We start from the raw sequence: 14,715 nt of genomic DNA on the forward strand, positions 1-14,715 counted from the left end.
CCTATTTGCAAAGAAAATTAATACATCAATCTGAAGACATTGCAATCAGCGAAAATCAAAACAAAATGAGACAAATATCTTAAAATGGTTCATATTTTGTAATGTGTTGTAATAATTCGTAACATGACTTTTGCAAATGTTTTAAAATAAAACAAGATCTTTATGGCGCAAAACATAATAATCACCGGCAAAAAATAACAAATCACCAAACTAACTTTATTTGGTAGAAATATTAATGCTAACATTACTGTAACTATGAATGCAAACAAATACAAAAACATTGTCACATCTAAATTTATAATATATCTGATTAACACCTAAATCAAAAATTTCATTAAAGGCGCTCTCCAATATGGACTTTCATATGAGACTTCAAATGGCTGTTTCGTGAAAATGATTTCAAACAAATTTTGCATTGATAAGGGCGTTCTCCAGTATGGAGTCTTATATGAGTTTGTAAATTGCTGTTTAGTGAAAATGACTTACAGCAAATATTGCATTGATAAGGGCGCTCTCCAGTATGGACTTTTATATGACGCTGCAAATGGCTGTTTTGTGAAAATGATTTACAACAAATTTTGCATTGATAAGGGCGCTCTCCAGTGTGGACTTTCATATGTTGCTTCAAAGTACTGTTTCGTGAAAATGATTTCAAACAAAATTTGCATTGATAAGGGCGCTCTCCAGTGTGGACTTCCATATGACGCTGCAAACTGCTGTTTTGTGAAAATGATTTACAACAAACCTTGCATTGATAAAGGCGCTCTCCAGTGTGAACTCTCATATGACTTTGCAAATTGCTGCGTACTGAATAAGATTTGCAACAAACATTGCATTGATAAGGGCGCTCTCCAGTATGGACTTTCATATGTTGCTTCAAAGTACTGTTTCGTGAAAATGACTTCAAACAAGTTTTGCATTGATAAGGGCGCTCTCCAGTGTGGACTTTCATATGAAGCGTCAAAATGCTGTTTTCTGAAAATGATTTACAGCAAATTATGCATTGATGAAGGCGCTCTCCAGTGTGAACTCTCATATGCCTTTGCAAATTGCTGCGTACTGAATAAGATTTGCAACAAACATTGCATTGATAAGGGCGTTCTCTAGTGTGGACTCTTATATGATGCTGCAAAGCAGTGTTTTGTGAAAATGATTGGCAGCAAACCTTGCATTGATAAGGGCGCTCTCCGGTGTGGACTCTCATATGCCTTTGCAAACTGTCGCGTCGTGAAAAAGATTTGCAACAAATTTTGCATTCATAAGGACGCTCTCCAGTGTGAACTTTCATATGTTGCTTCAAAGTGCTATTTTGTGAAAATGATTTGCAACAAACTCGACATTGATACAACTGTATACTTATGTGAGTCTTTAAATGAACTTTCATGTTTGATTTTTGTGTGAAAGACTTATCGCAAAGAGTGCAACAGAAATGTTTTATTTTGTCATTTCCAACAATTCTTGAACATTTAACCTCTGTAGTATTGCTCTCACGATTCGTTATGTTTTCATCAGAAAAGTTCGTAGCCAATTTGTTGTATTCCTCATGTGAGTTTCTTTTATTTAAGTTTTCAAAATCAACAACCTCACCATCGAATGTTGCATTTCCTTCATTCTCTGACTGACGGATAACTTTATTTGACAAGAGAGTAAATGTGGCATCTGTCTCAGTCGGGAAAATCTCAATCTCTTGCAATGACAAAGATTTTTCTTCAATAGCTTCAAGATGAGCTACAACTGATGCCTTCTCTGAATGAATTTCCTGAATACAAATGCTAGTATCAGACTCAGACAGTATAGCTGATGGTTGCAATGTTTCTTCAAATGACATTACATTGTTCATGCTTTCAGTTGTTTTTCTTCCTGCAAGAAGCTTTAATTCCATGTCTTCCAAGTTTTCGTGCACCTTTCCAAATTCCATTTTCCTGTGATATCTTATCGCATTTATTTTAATTCTATCAAAATAAGATCATTCAATGCTTTTAAAACAACTTCAAATTGTATATGACCTGGTTGACATTCTGTAGTTGCATATGATATTGTTTATACTTATGACCTATACGCTAAGTAAAGGAAGATAAATGTTAAAGCTTAAAAATGTAGAAATACAAAAAACGTTTTGACAGATAATGCAATCAACAATAATCAAAATAAAATGAGAAAAACTAATTTCTAAAGTTAGTTCATGCAGTGTAACTGTTGTGAATGCTTAAAATGTGCCCTGACAAATGTGTCTTCAACTTAAACGACTTCTTACAATGAGAACACTGGTATGGTGGACCAGTCTTGTGAACCACTCGTGTGAATTGTCATATGACACTGCAAATTCCTGCTAAGCGAAAATGTTTCATAACAAACATTCACACTGAAAAGGGCGCTCTCCAGTGTGGACTTTCACATGTATTTGTAAATCATTGCTTTGTGAAAATGATTTGCATCAAATTTTGGATTCAAAAGGACGCCCTTCAGTATGAACTACAATGTGAATGTTTATATGATACTGCAAATTCCTGCTTAGTAAAAATGAATTGCAGCAAACATTACCCTGATGATAGCACTCTCCAGTGTGGACAGTCATAAGTTGCTTTAAAACATTGTTACGTAAAATTGATTTGCTACAAACTCCACATTGATATGGCCACATGCCCACAACCGAACAAATTTTACTCACAGTTATCACCTAGACTGGAAACATCCAATTAAAACTGCTTTAAATATAACAGCTTGTAAAACATTTCCATACCACCTGGATGACACTTCATACTTTACACTGTAATGAATCAAATAATATGAAAATTCGGCAACAGGTTAAAAAAATGGAAAAGCTGAAAAGGATTTATAAAAATACTTTATCAGGATGAATGACACAAAAAAATTTTCAACTAAACAACTTCCCTCAAATATTTTATCACAGAATTTGCCCAAGTATGGTCGTGCAATGCTACGAATTTCCATAAGCCGCCACAAATGTGATTTCAACTTCTGTCTTTCCACAATGAGAACAATTGTGTAGTTTTATCTAGTGTGGACTCTTATATGATACAGCAAAGAACAGCTTTGTAAAAAAGTTTTGGAACAAACCCGTCGTTGATACGGCTGCATGTCTGTGTCAGTGTTTAAATGAGTAGAAGCTGTGATATCTTTGTTTATTTATTATACAGTACATTGGCGCTCAAACAACCAGTTTTTATTTGTTTATTATATATTTACATGTAGATAAAATTTTTGGCATGCACCGTGATGAATCTTGTCTGTGCAGTTGCCACAATTTTTGGACAGCAACATGATTGCAGTTTGTCCAGCACCGAATCACATATCAACATATAAAGTACTTACATACAATAAACAAGCCCATCTGTCCCATTATTATATTCTGAAATGGCAAGCAAATGTTAAAATGTACAACATTTATTACAAAATACAAATGTTATGAGGTAATTTAGTTAGGCTATACGTGGAGTGAAAGTTTAGGTCTGAAGAATTATCATGTCATGTCATCATGTCATCATTCATTCATGTCAGAATTATCATGAATTGTCATTTAGTGAGGAATTAACTTACACTTAATATGTCATTTAGTGGACGGCGTCCGTTTATCGAAGTTGCAAAATCATAATATCATTCAGTATTTCAGTGAATACCCTTAACTATTTTTAGTAGTTGCCCTTGGGCACTCTGGCTCTGTAAAAATGGGTGCCCCTCCAAAAAGTTGGATACACAGCTGTGGCAAACTAAGCTTAATCTGCAGACAGACATAATCAAACAAGTAGTTTTTTAAGTCTAAAATTTCATAAAAGTTCTACTCTTAATTTCCAGAGTCATTTCCCGGAAATACATCTCTTCATGCTGTCTGTGACATCAGACATCAGTAACATGGGCAACCTCATTGGGCAGTAATGACCAATCATTAAAACAACAATGGGTGCCCAGTGGGTATGTATTCAGCTCAATGTGGGATGCTCAATTCAAAATCTGGTTACCATGGCACAGAGAAACCCACTAAAATCCAACACTGCCATTACCGGTAGATTTGTACTAAATAAGCAAAGGTGAGCAGTCGGTACTTTGAAAGTACCAGTCGATAACGATTGCTTCGTAAAAATGTACCAACAGTATTCGGTACTTTTTAAAAAAAGTAGTTCGGTACTTTAATTGTCGGTACTCAGTACCGGTACTTTTTGTGTAAAAGATTTTGCTGCAAAAGCAATGTTTGCCGCTATTATGCCGCCAGGGAAGGTTACACCAGGTCAAAACATATGTGACGTTTCTCGCTTGCAATTTTACTTGACACTTCTAAATGATTAAAGATCAACAGATGCCAAAATTGGTATTAAGGATTAATTGCTATTTTTTCAAAACATACTTGTTAAAGTTTTGAACTAATCGCGCAAAAAGTACCGAGTAGTAACACCGACTGAAGTTTCTTGAAAAAAAGAACTCAGCACAGAGATTCTGTACTTTTTTGCCTACTTCAGCGGCTTGCTGGTTATTGAAGTAGAAAAATATTCCATAAACTTAGGCCTAACCGCCCTTATTTTTCTGAATTAAACATCGCCCTTGCCATATGCTGATTACAGATTATTAATTTCAATGTAAAAGACTGGAACCTGCAGTTACTAAATTGAAACGTTACCACAAGCGCCACTCAAGTCTTCAGCTTCGGACCTGGAGGAGTTACCTTTCAGCACTACCATCTATTGGATAACTTTGGTATTTTTTTCGTACATCACTGTCGATGTACCAGAGAAGTTTCCATCTTGCAGCGAGCAGTATTGTCATCACATCTTCCAAAGATTATCATTGATGTGCATTCTTGCTGTACAAACTCGGGATAATCAACAACGCCCTTCCTTAGTGCCATGGCCACCATAACACTAAGAAATCCTGCTCTTGCCTGGGATGGAGTTTCTTTTCCCATCCACTGATGTTAAGCATTAAAGCAATTTTCAATCATCAGTTGCATGAACACACCACCTGCCTGTTCGTCTGCTTAATTTTCGCCTCTTCAACTTATGTTTTATGGATTTAATTAATTATAGATTTAGCCTAGTGGCCGTGCTAGGCGCTAGGCCTAGTTGTTACCAGCAAGTAGCCTATTAACGTTATTTCTCTTGAACACGTTTTAAGTCTTTTCAGCTTTGTCACTTGTTCCTGTCCATTGGCGCGTGTTAGTAACAACTGACTTGATTTTTCATCCTTTAACGAAAAATAAATGATTGATTGATAGTACTGGATTATATATAGCCCTAACTTTCTATCTAGCTAGCACCTCATGGTTAAAATTGCGGGGTAACCATCATCGGGAAACTCCCTTATCCACATCTAGCAAGATTAACATCTTTAAAAAGTACAATATCATTCTAGTCAATCTAGTGTTTCTTTGAAGCAGCCTGGGAGGTAATTTTTAATACCATTGCAACATTTCTTGCAAATGTGTTTTCTAGTTATTGATTGAAGTTTATGAATTTGTTTTTTGGCAAAGACTTAACTGTCGTTTGACATTTGGAAACTTGCTCTGAATAACACGTGTGAGCACTGAGCACTTCTTTTAGTACGTTCCCAGATTGTATCCAGCATCTGTGCTGATAAGAAGCCTTTATTGGATATGCTCGCTTCTTAACTTTAACCCTGGTTATTTATCTGTGATAAATATATCAATTAATGTAATATAAAATTGTGTACGACATAGAATTCTCATCTATGGAATCAATGAAGCATAACACTGCGTGACGTAATCAACTGCTTACCCTGTGCGTGCATTTTTATTTATTCAGTCTTTTCAGTCGTACGTTCAACGCCGCAACATGTCTTTATGCTGTTGCTGTCACAATGTTCTATCTTGATGTATTCGTTCAAAGAAGCTTCAAATATAATCAGATTATACAGTTGTCATTCCTGTGTCATTATTGCTGAAGTCTATCAAAGTTCACTGTTAAGATATACACAAGTAGACAGACTTTGTAGTGTAGTGGGTAAACCTTACAGGTTAAGGTACCATACACCACTTTCCATTACATATCTATGTCTCAATGTGTATCTCACATTGTCAAAATATTGTTTGTCCCGTAGCACATGTTACGACTCTCAGCTTTTTTCATGCCGAACATTTTAACTCGCATCGTTTTCAAGTTTTATAAGCTCGCACTTCTACCAACGAGCAGAGACCGGGAGATAGTCGAGTGAATCATCGAGATAGATAGTGTTAACTGCGTGAATCGAAATTAACAGACAAGCTGTCTGAGCTAGTGTCTAGACTCAAGACTCCAGTGTCGCAGTCACCACCCTTGTACTCTTGCTAATCAACATACTAAGAAATCCACCACAAAGCTGTTGATAAAAAAGTGGGTGTACTTTGTATTGCAGCTCTGTGATGCACCAGAAGGTTTCTTACATAAGCATACATTGCACTGGAAATGTTAAAGTGGATACTAATAAAAAATCTTGAAAGCGCAAAACATGAAAAATACACTTAATAAGACATAGCACAAAGTTAACCAAGATATTCTGAAGACAGTGATGGCAATCATAGCATAACGTCCACACAGAACTAGTGAAAACTGAAAAATGTTACATAAAAAACAAGGGTAAAACATAGCTCAAAATTACAAATTTACAATGCAAAAGTTATATACGGTACTGTGCATATATACAGTACTGTGTGTTCAAATAACTCCAATTAATGTTTATGGCAATATTCCAAAAACTGACATTTCAACATTTTTTCAAATCGTGCAATTTTGTAGTAAGATAAGCCGCACTTTCGGGGCAAGTTCTGCTGCTCTTAAAAGCATCTTAGCTCAGAAATGCAGTTCCGTTTGCTGTACAGCATGCCAAAAAATGGCCAGAGGGCTGTCAGAGATAGCTTTGATCAAGTGATGTGATTGTGTTCCACCAGGTATATATCTCAAAGGTTGACCTCTAATTGTATAATGAAAAGTGCATGAATACTTTGATGACATGAGAATATAAGTATATATCATACATAATTCATTACTTTAAAGCAACCGTTAACTTAACATCTAAATTTCTTTCACGAATATACTGCATGATATGGTGCTTCTCGAATTCTAGTGTATCAGAATTAAAAATCTCAAGGATTTTTAAACTGTTATTTGAGGTCAACCAATCCCAAATCACATCAGCAGTAATCTCAAATCCTACATAAGTGAAACGTTTCAGACTACACAAAGTGCCGTTTTGAAACATTTCCGTCAACATATCTAAATCAAGACCATCAACTTCTTCAATATAGAGACTCTGAAGTGAACCTGCAGAATTTTCACAGATTGTTTTTAGTAGAAATGACATGTCTTCACCAAACATTTCGCTGTCAGATATCAAGTGTCCTGGAACATGTTGCCACAACAACTTCAGCTTATTCAAATTTGACCATGGTTTCACTGAGGCACTTGACGTATTTGAAGAAGATTTTTCAAAGTCTTTCTTTATAGCTTTTGCATTTTTGTTCAAAGCATGTACACTACCTTTGTAGAGAACTGTTAGAAAAACAGTTTTTAAATTGGGGCACATGGGTCCAATGTATGCAAGTAAGGAATACGGAAATTCCCAAGTTAAATTTAAATTCGTCAATCTTAACCCCAGGCGTTGGATGATATGCAAAACGTTTATCCTTTCCTCATTCCTGGAAACTATATTGAAAGAATGCATTCCTGGCACACACTGAAGCATAGCAGAACATCCATCATTGCCGTATTCTTTTTCAAGGGTGGCAATATGTAGTGTGTTACTATCGTGGTGGCCTCCAGTTAAACGAAGATGTTTTGGTCCGCAGTTGAGCTGGCAAAGCCTACCAAGACCATCCCATAGCGTGGAATGAGAAAATTGTTCAAGTTTTGGACACCAATTAAGAAAAAGCATTGCAATGAAATAAGATGCACCATCTTCTTTACACTCCACATTTGTCATGTGAAGCTGAGTCAAACTATGAGTGAGCGCCGTTGGTTTTCCTGAATGACAAAACATCCTCATCAAACTTCTAAATGGAAGGTATTGTGAATTTGGCGCATCTTTCGATATGTCTAGGTAGTGAAGTTCACGACATTCTCCTATTGCCATTAAAACAGTATTGTTTAGCTCAATGTTTCGTAGTTGCAGTTCTTCCAAAGACCCTTTGCAATTTGTTATAATTTGCTTGACACTGTCAAATGAAACATGAAAGCAGCCATTTAAATTCAATTTTCGAATCATGGGGCACTTTAGACGAACAAAAAGTAAGTCCTTTGAAAAAATAGACCTTTTTGTATTTTTCGGAAAATGGGAAAGATCCAACTCAGTCAATGAACCACCAAGAAAACACAAAGTAGGCCAAAGAAGTTTACAATTGTTTGAAAAAGTAAAGTGAATTTTGTTTGCAAAATAAGGGGCATACAAATTAACTGGGGTCAGAAATTTAAGAAGCATTTCATAGTTTCTGTCACTGCATTCGTTTCTTTTGTGGTTCAATGCAGCCAACTGAAAAACTCTGTTGACGACGGCATCCAATGCTATATCCTCAAGACACTTCAGAGAATGTAGTCTAGGCATTACAAAAAATCACAGCCTAAAGGCGTACACAACTATTGCAAATGCTAACTGTGATCACTTTGCGTTGGTTTAAAAACTATGAGTGAAATAAATAATCCAGTAAGCAAAGGTATAAAATTAAAACTCTTCAAATTAATTTCAGAAAGCAAAAATCTCCAAGCAAAAGAAATCAGGTCATTTCATTAAAATTCGAACAGACCATGGCACCACGTGTTCTCTATATATTTTACAATGTGTAATAAATTTTTATAATGTGTAATAAAATATATTATAATATCTTATTTGTTTCATTAATGTTTTTGTATTTTCACCACTAGGTCACAATTGCATTGATGAGCAAAACGTATATGAATACCCTACAACTCTAGACCTGTTCGTTCAACCTTAAAAAGGCAGCCTTCCACTATGTTCAAATTGGAACAAATAAGTGCAGTGTCAACAATCAACAAACAATTTGAAAATTTACTGGTAACAAAACAATGCTCAAACTAAGCGATTTATGATAATGTACAGGATATCGAGATAAGCAGATCAGTCAGCAGAATATCCTGTTAGTTTCTGATGCATTTACGTTATTGAGAGAAAGTTTGGCCATGACACAAATATCCTACACAGAATCATGGTGTGTACATTTAACATACAATATGTAAAAGGTTGGGGAACTTGAAAGAGACCTTGATGTCATAAGTGAGAATGTACCAGTTATCTGTTTTATAAAAACATGCCATAAATTTGCAAGATATGTATATAGAGATAATATATATCACAGAACAACGTATACAAATAATACCAAGTTTAATTTGGCTACATTTAATGTTAATATATATATAGCATGTGATGGGCTATATTGTTATCTCAAAATCAGTGTTCAAACGCAAAATGAAACTTTTTCAATTCAATTACAATTACATCAAACGTTTGATTTGCTAAATTTTAATCAATCATCATCTTCTCCGACCATCGAAAAAATGTCTGTCAATACTTTCAAATCCAAGTTTTGGTTCTTGATGTAATCATCGAAACTTGCTTTATCTTGAAAACTAATATTTCGACAGGAGTAGACATTGAGTTTAACGAGCCTATTGCAAATATTTGAAGTTAGAAACTGCCAAATGGTGCTTGTATTTACCTCAGTGTATTCCAAGTCTAACCAACTAATGTTTTTCAAATTCCCCATCTCCAAACCCCAAAGCAAAAATTGATTTAAGAAAGGTCCGGAATAGTGACCCAACTTTAGGTAATCAAGAGTTTCAGAAGCATTTGCAACGATCTGTTTTAGCACTGGAGTCACATCAGCCCCATCAAGGGTAGGGTGAAATGTAAAGATGAACTGTTTCAGTTTTGACCAAGGTTTTATCTCATTAGATGAGCTTAGATGCTGTTTGAATGCATGCTTCACCTCACTTGAATCAGAACTGTAATCAGTAACGTGGGCCATAATTGTATCGAGACAGGGGCAAGCAGCTCCGACATACAGGAGATGCTCAAATGGAAGGGTCCAATCCAAACTTAAAGACGTTAACATACTTCCACAATTGGTAGTAAAATAAACAAACTCAATTCCCATTTCACAGTATACATATTGGATTGAGAGATCTTTAAAGCGAGGAACACACTGTATCATAGTGAGCATATCAATGCCCTTTTCCCTAAACCCTTGGACATTAATTGGCAAATGATAACGCTCCCCAAGCCAGTTCAAACTCTTCGGTCCTTGGTTAATCTCACACAGGTTTGCTAACCCTTCCCAAACAGACTCATGGACAAAACCAGCCAGTTGTGGGCACCAATGCAGAAACAGCATCGCAATGAAATGTTCTGTATGATCAAACTGTACACAGGACATGGCAAAGCCTTGAAGAGTTTTAGCAGCTTCTGTTCTTTGTCCGGAAGAACTGACAAATACTTTTTTAAGTCCTTCCACATTTACGTTGCCAAACTTTGAAATATCCAAATAGACCAACTTTAAACAGCTTTCCCCGATAGCATTAAGAACATTGTCGTCGTAATTGGTATCGCCAATAATTAATTTTTCAAGGGAATGACCGTAAGCCTTTACAAGTTCATATAATTTTCCAGATGAGATTCTTTTGCAGTGTTTCAAATTTAAAGTTCGCAAATTTGAACATCGAACCAAAACCAACTCAATAATCTCGTTATTTACAAGCTTGTTACACACAGTACTCGAGAAATCGATTTCCAGCAAAGTAGGAGAAATAAGAAGATGCAGATATAACTTTGACAATCTTTTTTTTTTAATCAAAACTTTTGTGAGCTGCTTTATCAAACCAGATGTAAGACTGTCAAATGGCCCAATAACAAATCTTATTTTCTGTCCACTAAACTTTTCCTTATAATCAGCACACCACAAGTTTTCCATGTTTTCTGCAATGCTTTCCAAGCAATAATCACTTAAAGTTTTCGCACTGTATCTAAGCTGCATTGGCATTTTGTCTTTACAATACACTAGCCTATATTATTAACGAAATATCTATATATGAGATGTTATACATATTTTATGCACAATAAACATATCAACCAAATATTGTAAATATTAATATTAATTGCATACAAATGATCATACCGTATTTACTTGATTGTAAGCCGCGCTTGATTGTAAGTCGCCCTTGATTGTAAGCCGCATGTGATAGTGTTAAAAATTTAATGTAAGCCGCATATACCAACTGTTTACACGCAAAGCTGAAACTGTTTAAAGGTTTATTTTAACTTTCACGCTCATTATTGTCATTGTCATCATCATCGATAATGTCACCGAGATTACCGACAATTTAAAATGCACGTCACAACTTCACAATTGTCGGTATCAGACAACACAGTACGGCAAAACATCTATTCTATGGCAAAGTCGACAAGGAAAAAGGCAAAAAGAAAAAAATGTAAGCCGCCTTTGATTGTAAGCCGCTCTTGAATTTAAGCCGCAAACATGATGAAAAAAAAACTTTGTAAGCCGCGGCTTACAATCAAGTAAATACGGTACATGATCTTAGCCTTCAATGATTTTTCTGTTAGGATTATCTCTATTGTGTGACAATGTCATCTTTCTGTCATTCAGCAGAACAACGTTGATTAACCTACTAAACAGGTTATCAAACAAAAATAAGGTCTCCCCACTTTTGCATTTTGATTTGTTAATTAAAAGACCTCATTGAGAAGAAACTATCCATTGTGGAAAGTGTGCATCTGCAGGCAGGAGATTCATCAATGTGTCCTCCATACTTTAACAGACAATTAAGGATTCAGTGCACGCCATCACGGCAAAAATCTTTTCTTTGCACACATAATTTTTTTTGTTGAAAATTATCCCGTTTCCCAGTCAGATTAACTATGAGTTAATAAAAAAGACATTATGACATAATAATTCCTAAGTATTCACATGCAAAGGTAAAAAAGACACGAAAACACGTATCAGTTTTTAGGTGCATTTGGGTACTTTGTGCACCAGCACTTATCATTTTTGGTTGTTTGGCACTTGCAATGGCTTGATGAAACAATCGTACTTTGCAGTTCCGCCCAAAATTATGGCCACCAGAAACCGGGTTTCTGCCATGGGTTGGGTTTCCCACGTTTTTATGATAGTTTTTCAGTCCTCTTTTACTTTTACACTCCCATGTCAGGATCGATTAATGCGGAATTATTACGTCACAAAGTTTTTTCAATTACCTCTGAACTCCGTTCCATTCTAGCATTTAGGCTTTCAAGTCGGAGTGCAAAAGTATAAGGGACCCGATTTTTCTTGTTCTCTTTACTACCGTCAACCGGGGTTACTATGATAGGATTCAGGACATTTCTTTGCCTCCTCTCTCACATGTTGCTCAAAAAGGGTCTGTTTCTTGAATAAGTAACACTTTGGTCCTAAGCTTCTCAAATAAATAAAAAAAATTCATTTTTATGTTTTCACACTTTTTTTATTCAACTTTAAAAAATTCTCGTAGTAGCCCCTGGGTTGGGGCTACTCTGATAATACATTGTAAATACCTAAAATGTTCATTGTAGCCCTCCCTTGGGGCTTTTCTAATAGTTTTTTTGCATTAAACAAAACATCACAGCAATAAAAAACATAAGTGTCAAAAAAACATTGTTAAGCACAGCTCGGAGGGCACTCAATCCACCATTGTCTCTGAGGCAGATTTTGTGATACCACAAATCACAATTGTCACATCCCTCCCAATCCACATCTCTGCTTCTACCTCGTGGAGTGTCCAAGAGGTTGCAGATGACGCAAACTTCCCCTTCATCTTCACTGGAATCATTGGGTTCTGCAGCAGCACGTTGCGTTTTCTTGCATCAGATCGAGATGATTTTAAATCAGCAATATCTGCTCCTGGAGTTATCTTGAGACCACGTTTTCTTGATGCTGTTTGTCTTGGTGAAATATATTCTTCAAGCATTGTGGCGACTGCATTACCAAGCACTTCTTGAACTGGCTGAGAATTGGCAGGTGGCAGTCGCTTCAGCACTTGCTCTTGGTCTTTTGGGAAAATTCCACAGGCTTTAAACCCTGCGACCAAATTTTGCTTCTTTTCGTTCAACCCATCACAGAGTCTTTTGAGCAACATGGGAAAAATATTCTTTGGAATGGAGTTTTTGGAACAACTCCCTTTCCTCCATTCTGCTAAAATTCGACGCCACATTCATTTACCTGGCCCAAAGACACTGACGTCCAATGGTTGAAGGAGATGCGTCGCATTCGGAAGCAGGCTAACAAACTTAATGTCATTTTCCTCACAAGCCTTCAAGACTGTTTCACTAAAACGAGAGGCCAAGTTGTCACCCAGCATAATCTTGGTACCTGGAGTGTCCTTGACAGCTTCCAGAAACAAACCAAAAAAACATTTTTCAAATAAAGAAGCGTCAAACCAACCACTCACGGAATGGTCGTATAAAGCATTTTGGGGTCCATTTCGAGTCCACTCTGCATAAAGATTCTTTGACTTATAAACAGTCATTGGTGGTAAAAACTGCCCTGCACCATTTCCGCAAAACATTACGCTTATAGCCTGTTTGGACGAGGCTATTTTCCTTTCTACACGTCTCAGTCCGCCATAGTAGTATTTCCATAGTAGCCCCCAAAATCAAAGTAGCCCCGGTTGACGGTAATGTTCCATAGTGGAAAGTGTAGTCCGTGGTTCATCACCGTGCACGCTGAATTTTTTGGTCTAGTATACAAGTGCACAACCACAGGAGCCTTTGTATACTGGATCCCAGCTACTCAAATTGTGACTTCATCTGGTTTTTGACTTGTATACTAGATCAAAAGTTTTTATCTTTACGCCCATTTATTATCAGCAAAGAATTAAGGCTTTGGTGCAGCTAAAATTTGCGTCTTTGCACGCACGATTTCTCATTTAAAACTGCCGTACTTGCCAGTTGCTAATGTTGTGACGTACAGCATTGAAGTTTGAAGCGATTGTCCAACATCTGTTGCTTTAACACATTATATACTGTACCGGTTCCGTCCAAGCTGCGCGTCTCGCACATGGAGAGAGAGTTTATTTCACCATTCAAAACAAACTAAAAAGTATCATAACATAATTGATTGGTGTGGGGCAGCGAAAAAACCTCACGGTCATCTCGCACAAAGCATTTAAATGCCAACACTGCCATATAGTAATAGTAACAATCTAACGATTGGTTATCCAAACTCTTTGTTATTGCCTATGAAACGCAGGTCCATGCATTCTCAATTGGCCACACTGATGTTCTAGTGAATCTAGTGATCTAGTCTAAATCAAAAATCTTTTCCAAGTGGTAAGGCCATATGCCCTAACCATATGTTATTGCATCTTCACGTGCTTCATTGTCGAACCTCGGTCAGCTGGTGCCCGCCGATTGGTTCATATCGTTCATCTGTACAGTGGTAGACACCTGATGAAGCGAGCTTACGTTTGTGAAAACTCGTGAAGGACAATTGAAAATAGAAGTTAACCTTTTAGAGTGCCACCCTATAGTTTGTTTTTATATTTGACTATATACTGGGTTAACACGGTTCAGTCACCATCTGGTTCATATCAGTCATTTATAAATACTCTGTCAGTCTGTGCGGCTAAGAAAAATGTTTTTTCCATAATGATTGCTGCAAAATAGGCCATCAGGTCAATACTTTGCGTGACTTCATTGTGAAATACTGTAGTTTAATTCGGGATTAGATGAATA

General features: G+C 36.5%; 3 protein-coding genes across 4 annotated transcripts; all 3 read right to left on the reverse strand.

Annotated features, from left to right (window-relative positions):
• Position 1: 1 nt before the first annotated feature.
• LOC143468175 (uncharacterized) lies at positions 2–4,105 on the reverse strand. The gene has a single exon (XM_076965202.1). It carries the CDS (start codon positions 1,916–1,918, stop codon positions 335–337), a length of 1,584 nt encoding a protein of 527 aa, XP_076821317.1. The 5' UTR covers positions 1,919–4,105; the 3' UTR covers positions 2–334.
• Positions 4,106–6,327: 2,222 nt separating this feature from the next.
• On the reverse strand, positions 6,328–11,132 carry LOC143468192 (uncharacterized). Of its 2 annotated transcripts, none has more exons than XM_076965225.1 (2): positions 9,671–11,130; positions 6,328–9,573 (listed from the first exon to the last, which is right to left on the reverse strand). In XM_076965225.1, the coding sequence occupies exon 2, from the start codon at positions 8,539–8,541 to the stop codon at positions 6,988–6,990; it is 1,554 nt and encodes a 517-aa protein (XP_076821340.1). In that variant the 5' UTR covers positions 8,542–9,573; positions 9,671–11,130; the 3' UTR covers positions 6,328–6,987. The 2 variants fall into 2 exon arrangements, with proteins under 2 accessions (XP_076821340.1, XP_076821349.1); XM_076965234.1 differs by having other exon boundaries at positions 8,618–9,573; positions 9,671–11,132.
• LOC143468348 (uncharacterized) lies at positions 6,328–14,344 on the reverse strand. Its single transcript, XM_076965507.1, has 2 exons — positions 11,126–14,344; positions 6,328–6,915 (listed from the first exon to the last, which is right to left on the reverse strand). Exon 1 carries the CDS (start codon positions 13,191–13,193, stop codon positions 12,663–12,665), a length of 531 nt encoding a protein of 176 aa, XP_076821622.1. The 5' UTR covers positions 13,194–14,344; the 3' UTR covers positions 6,328–6,915; positions 11,126–12,662.
• Positions 14,345–14,715: the final 371 nt, after the last annotated feature.

Source organism: Clavelina lepadiformis, chromosome 1 (assembly GCF_947623445.1).
Source record: "Clavelina lepadiformis chromosome 1, kaClaLepa1.1, whole genome shotgun sequence".
Taxonomy (NCBI): domain Eukaryota; kingdom Metazoa; phylum Chordata; class Ascidiacea; order Aplousobranchia; family Clavelinidae; genus Clavelina; species Clavelina lepadiformis.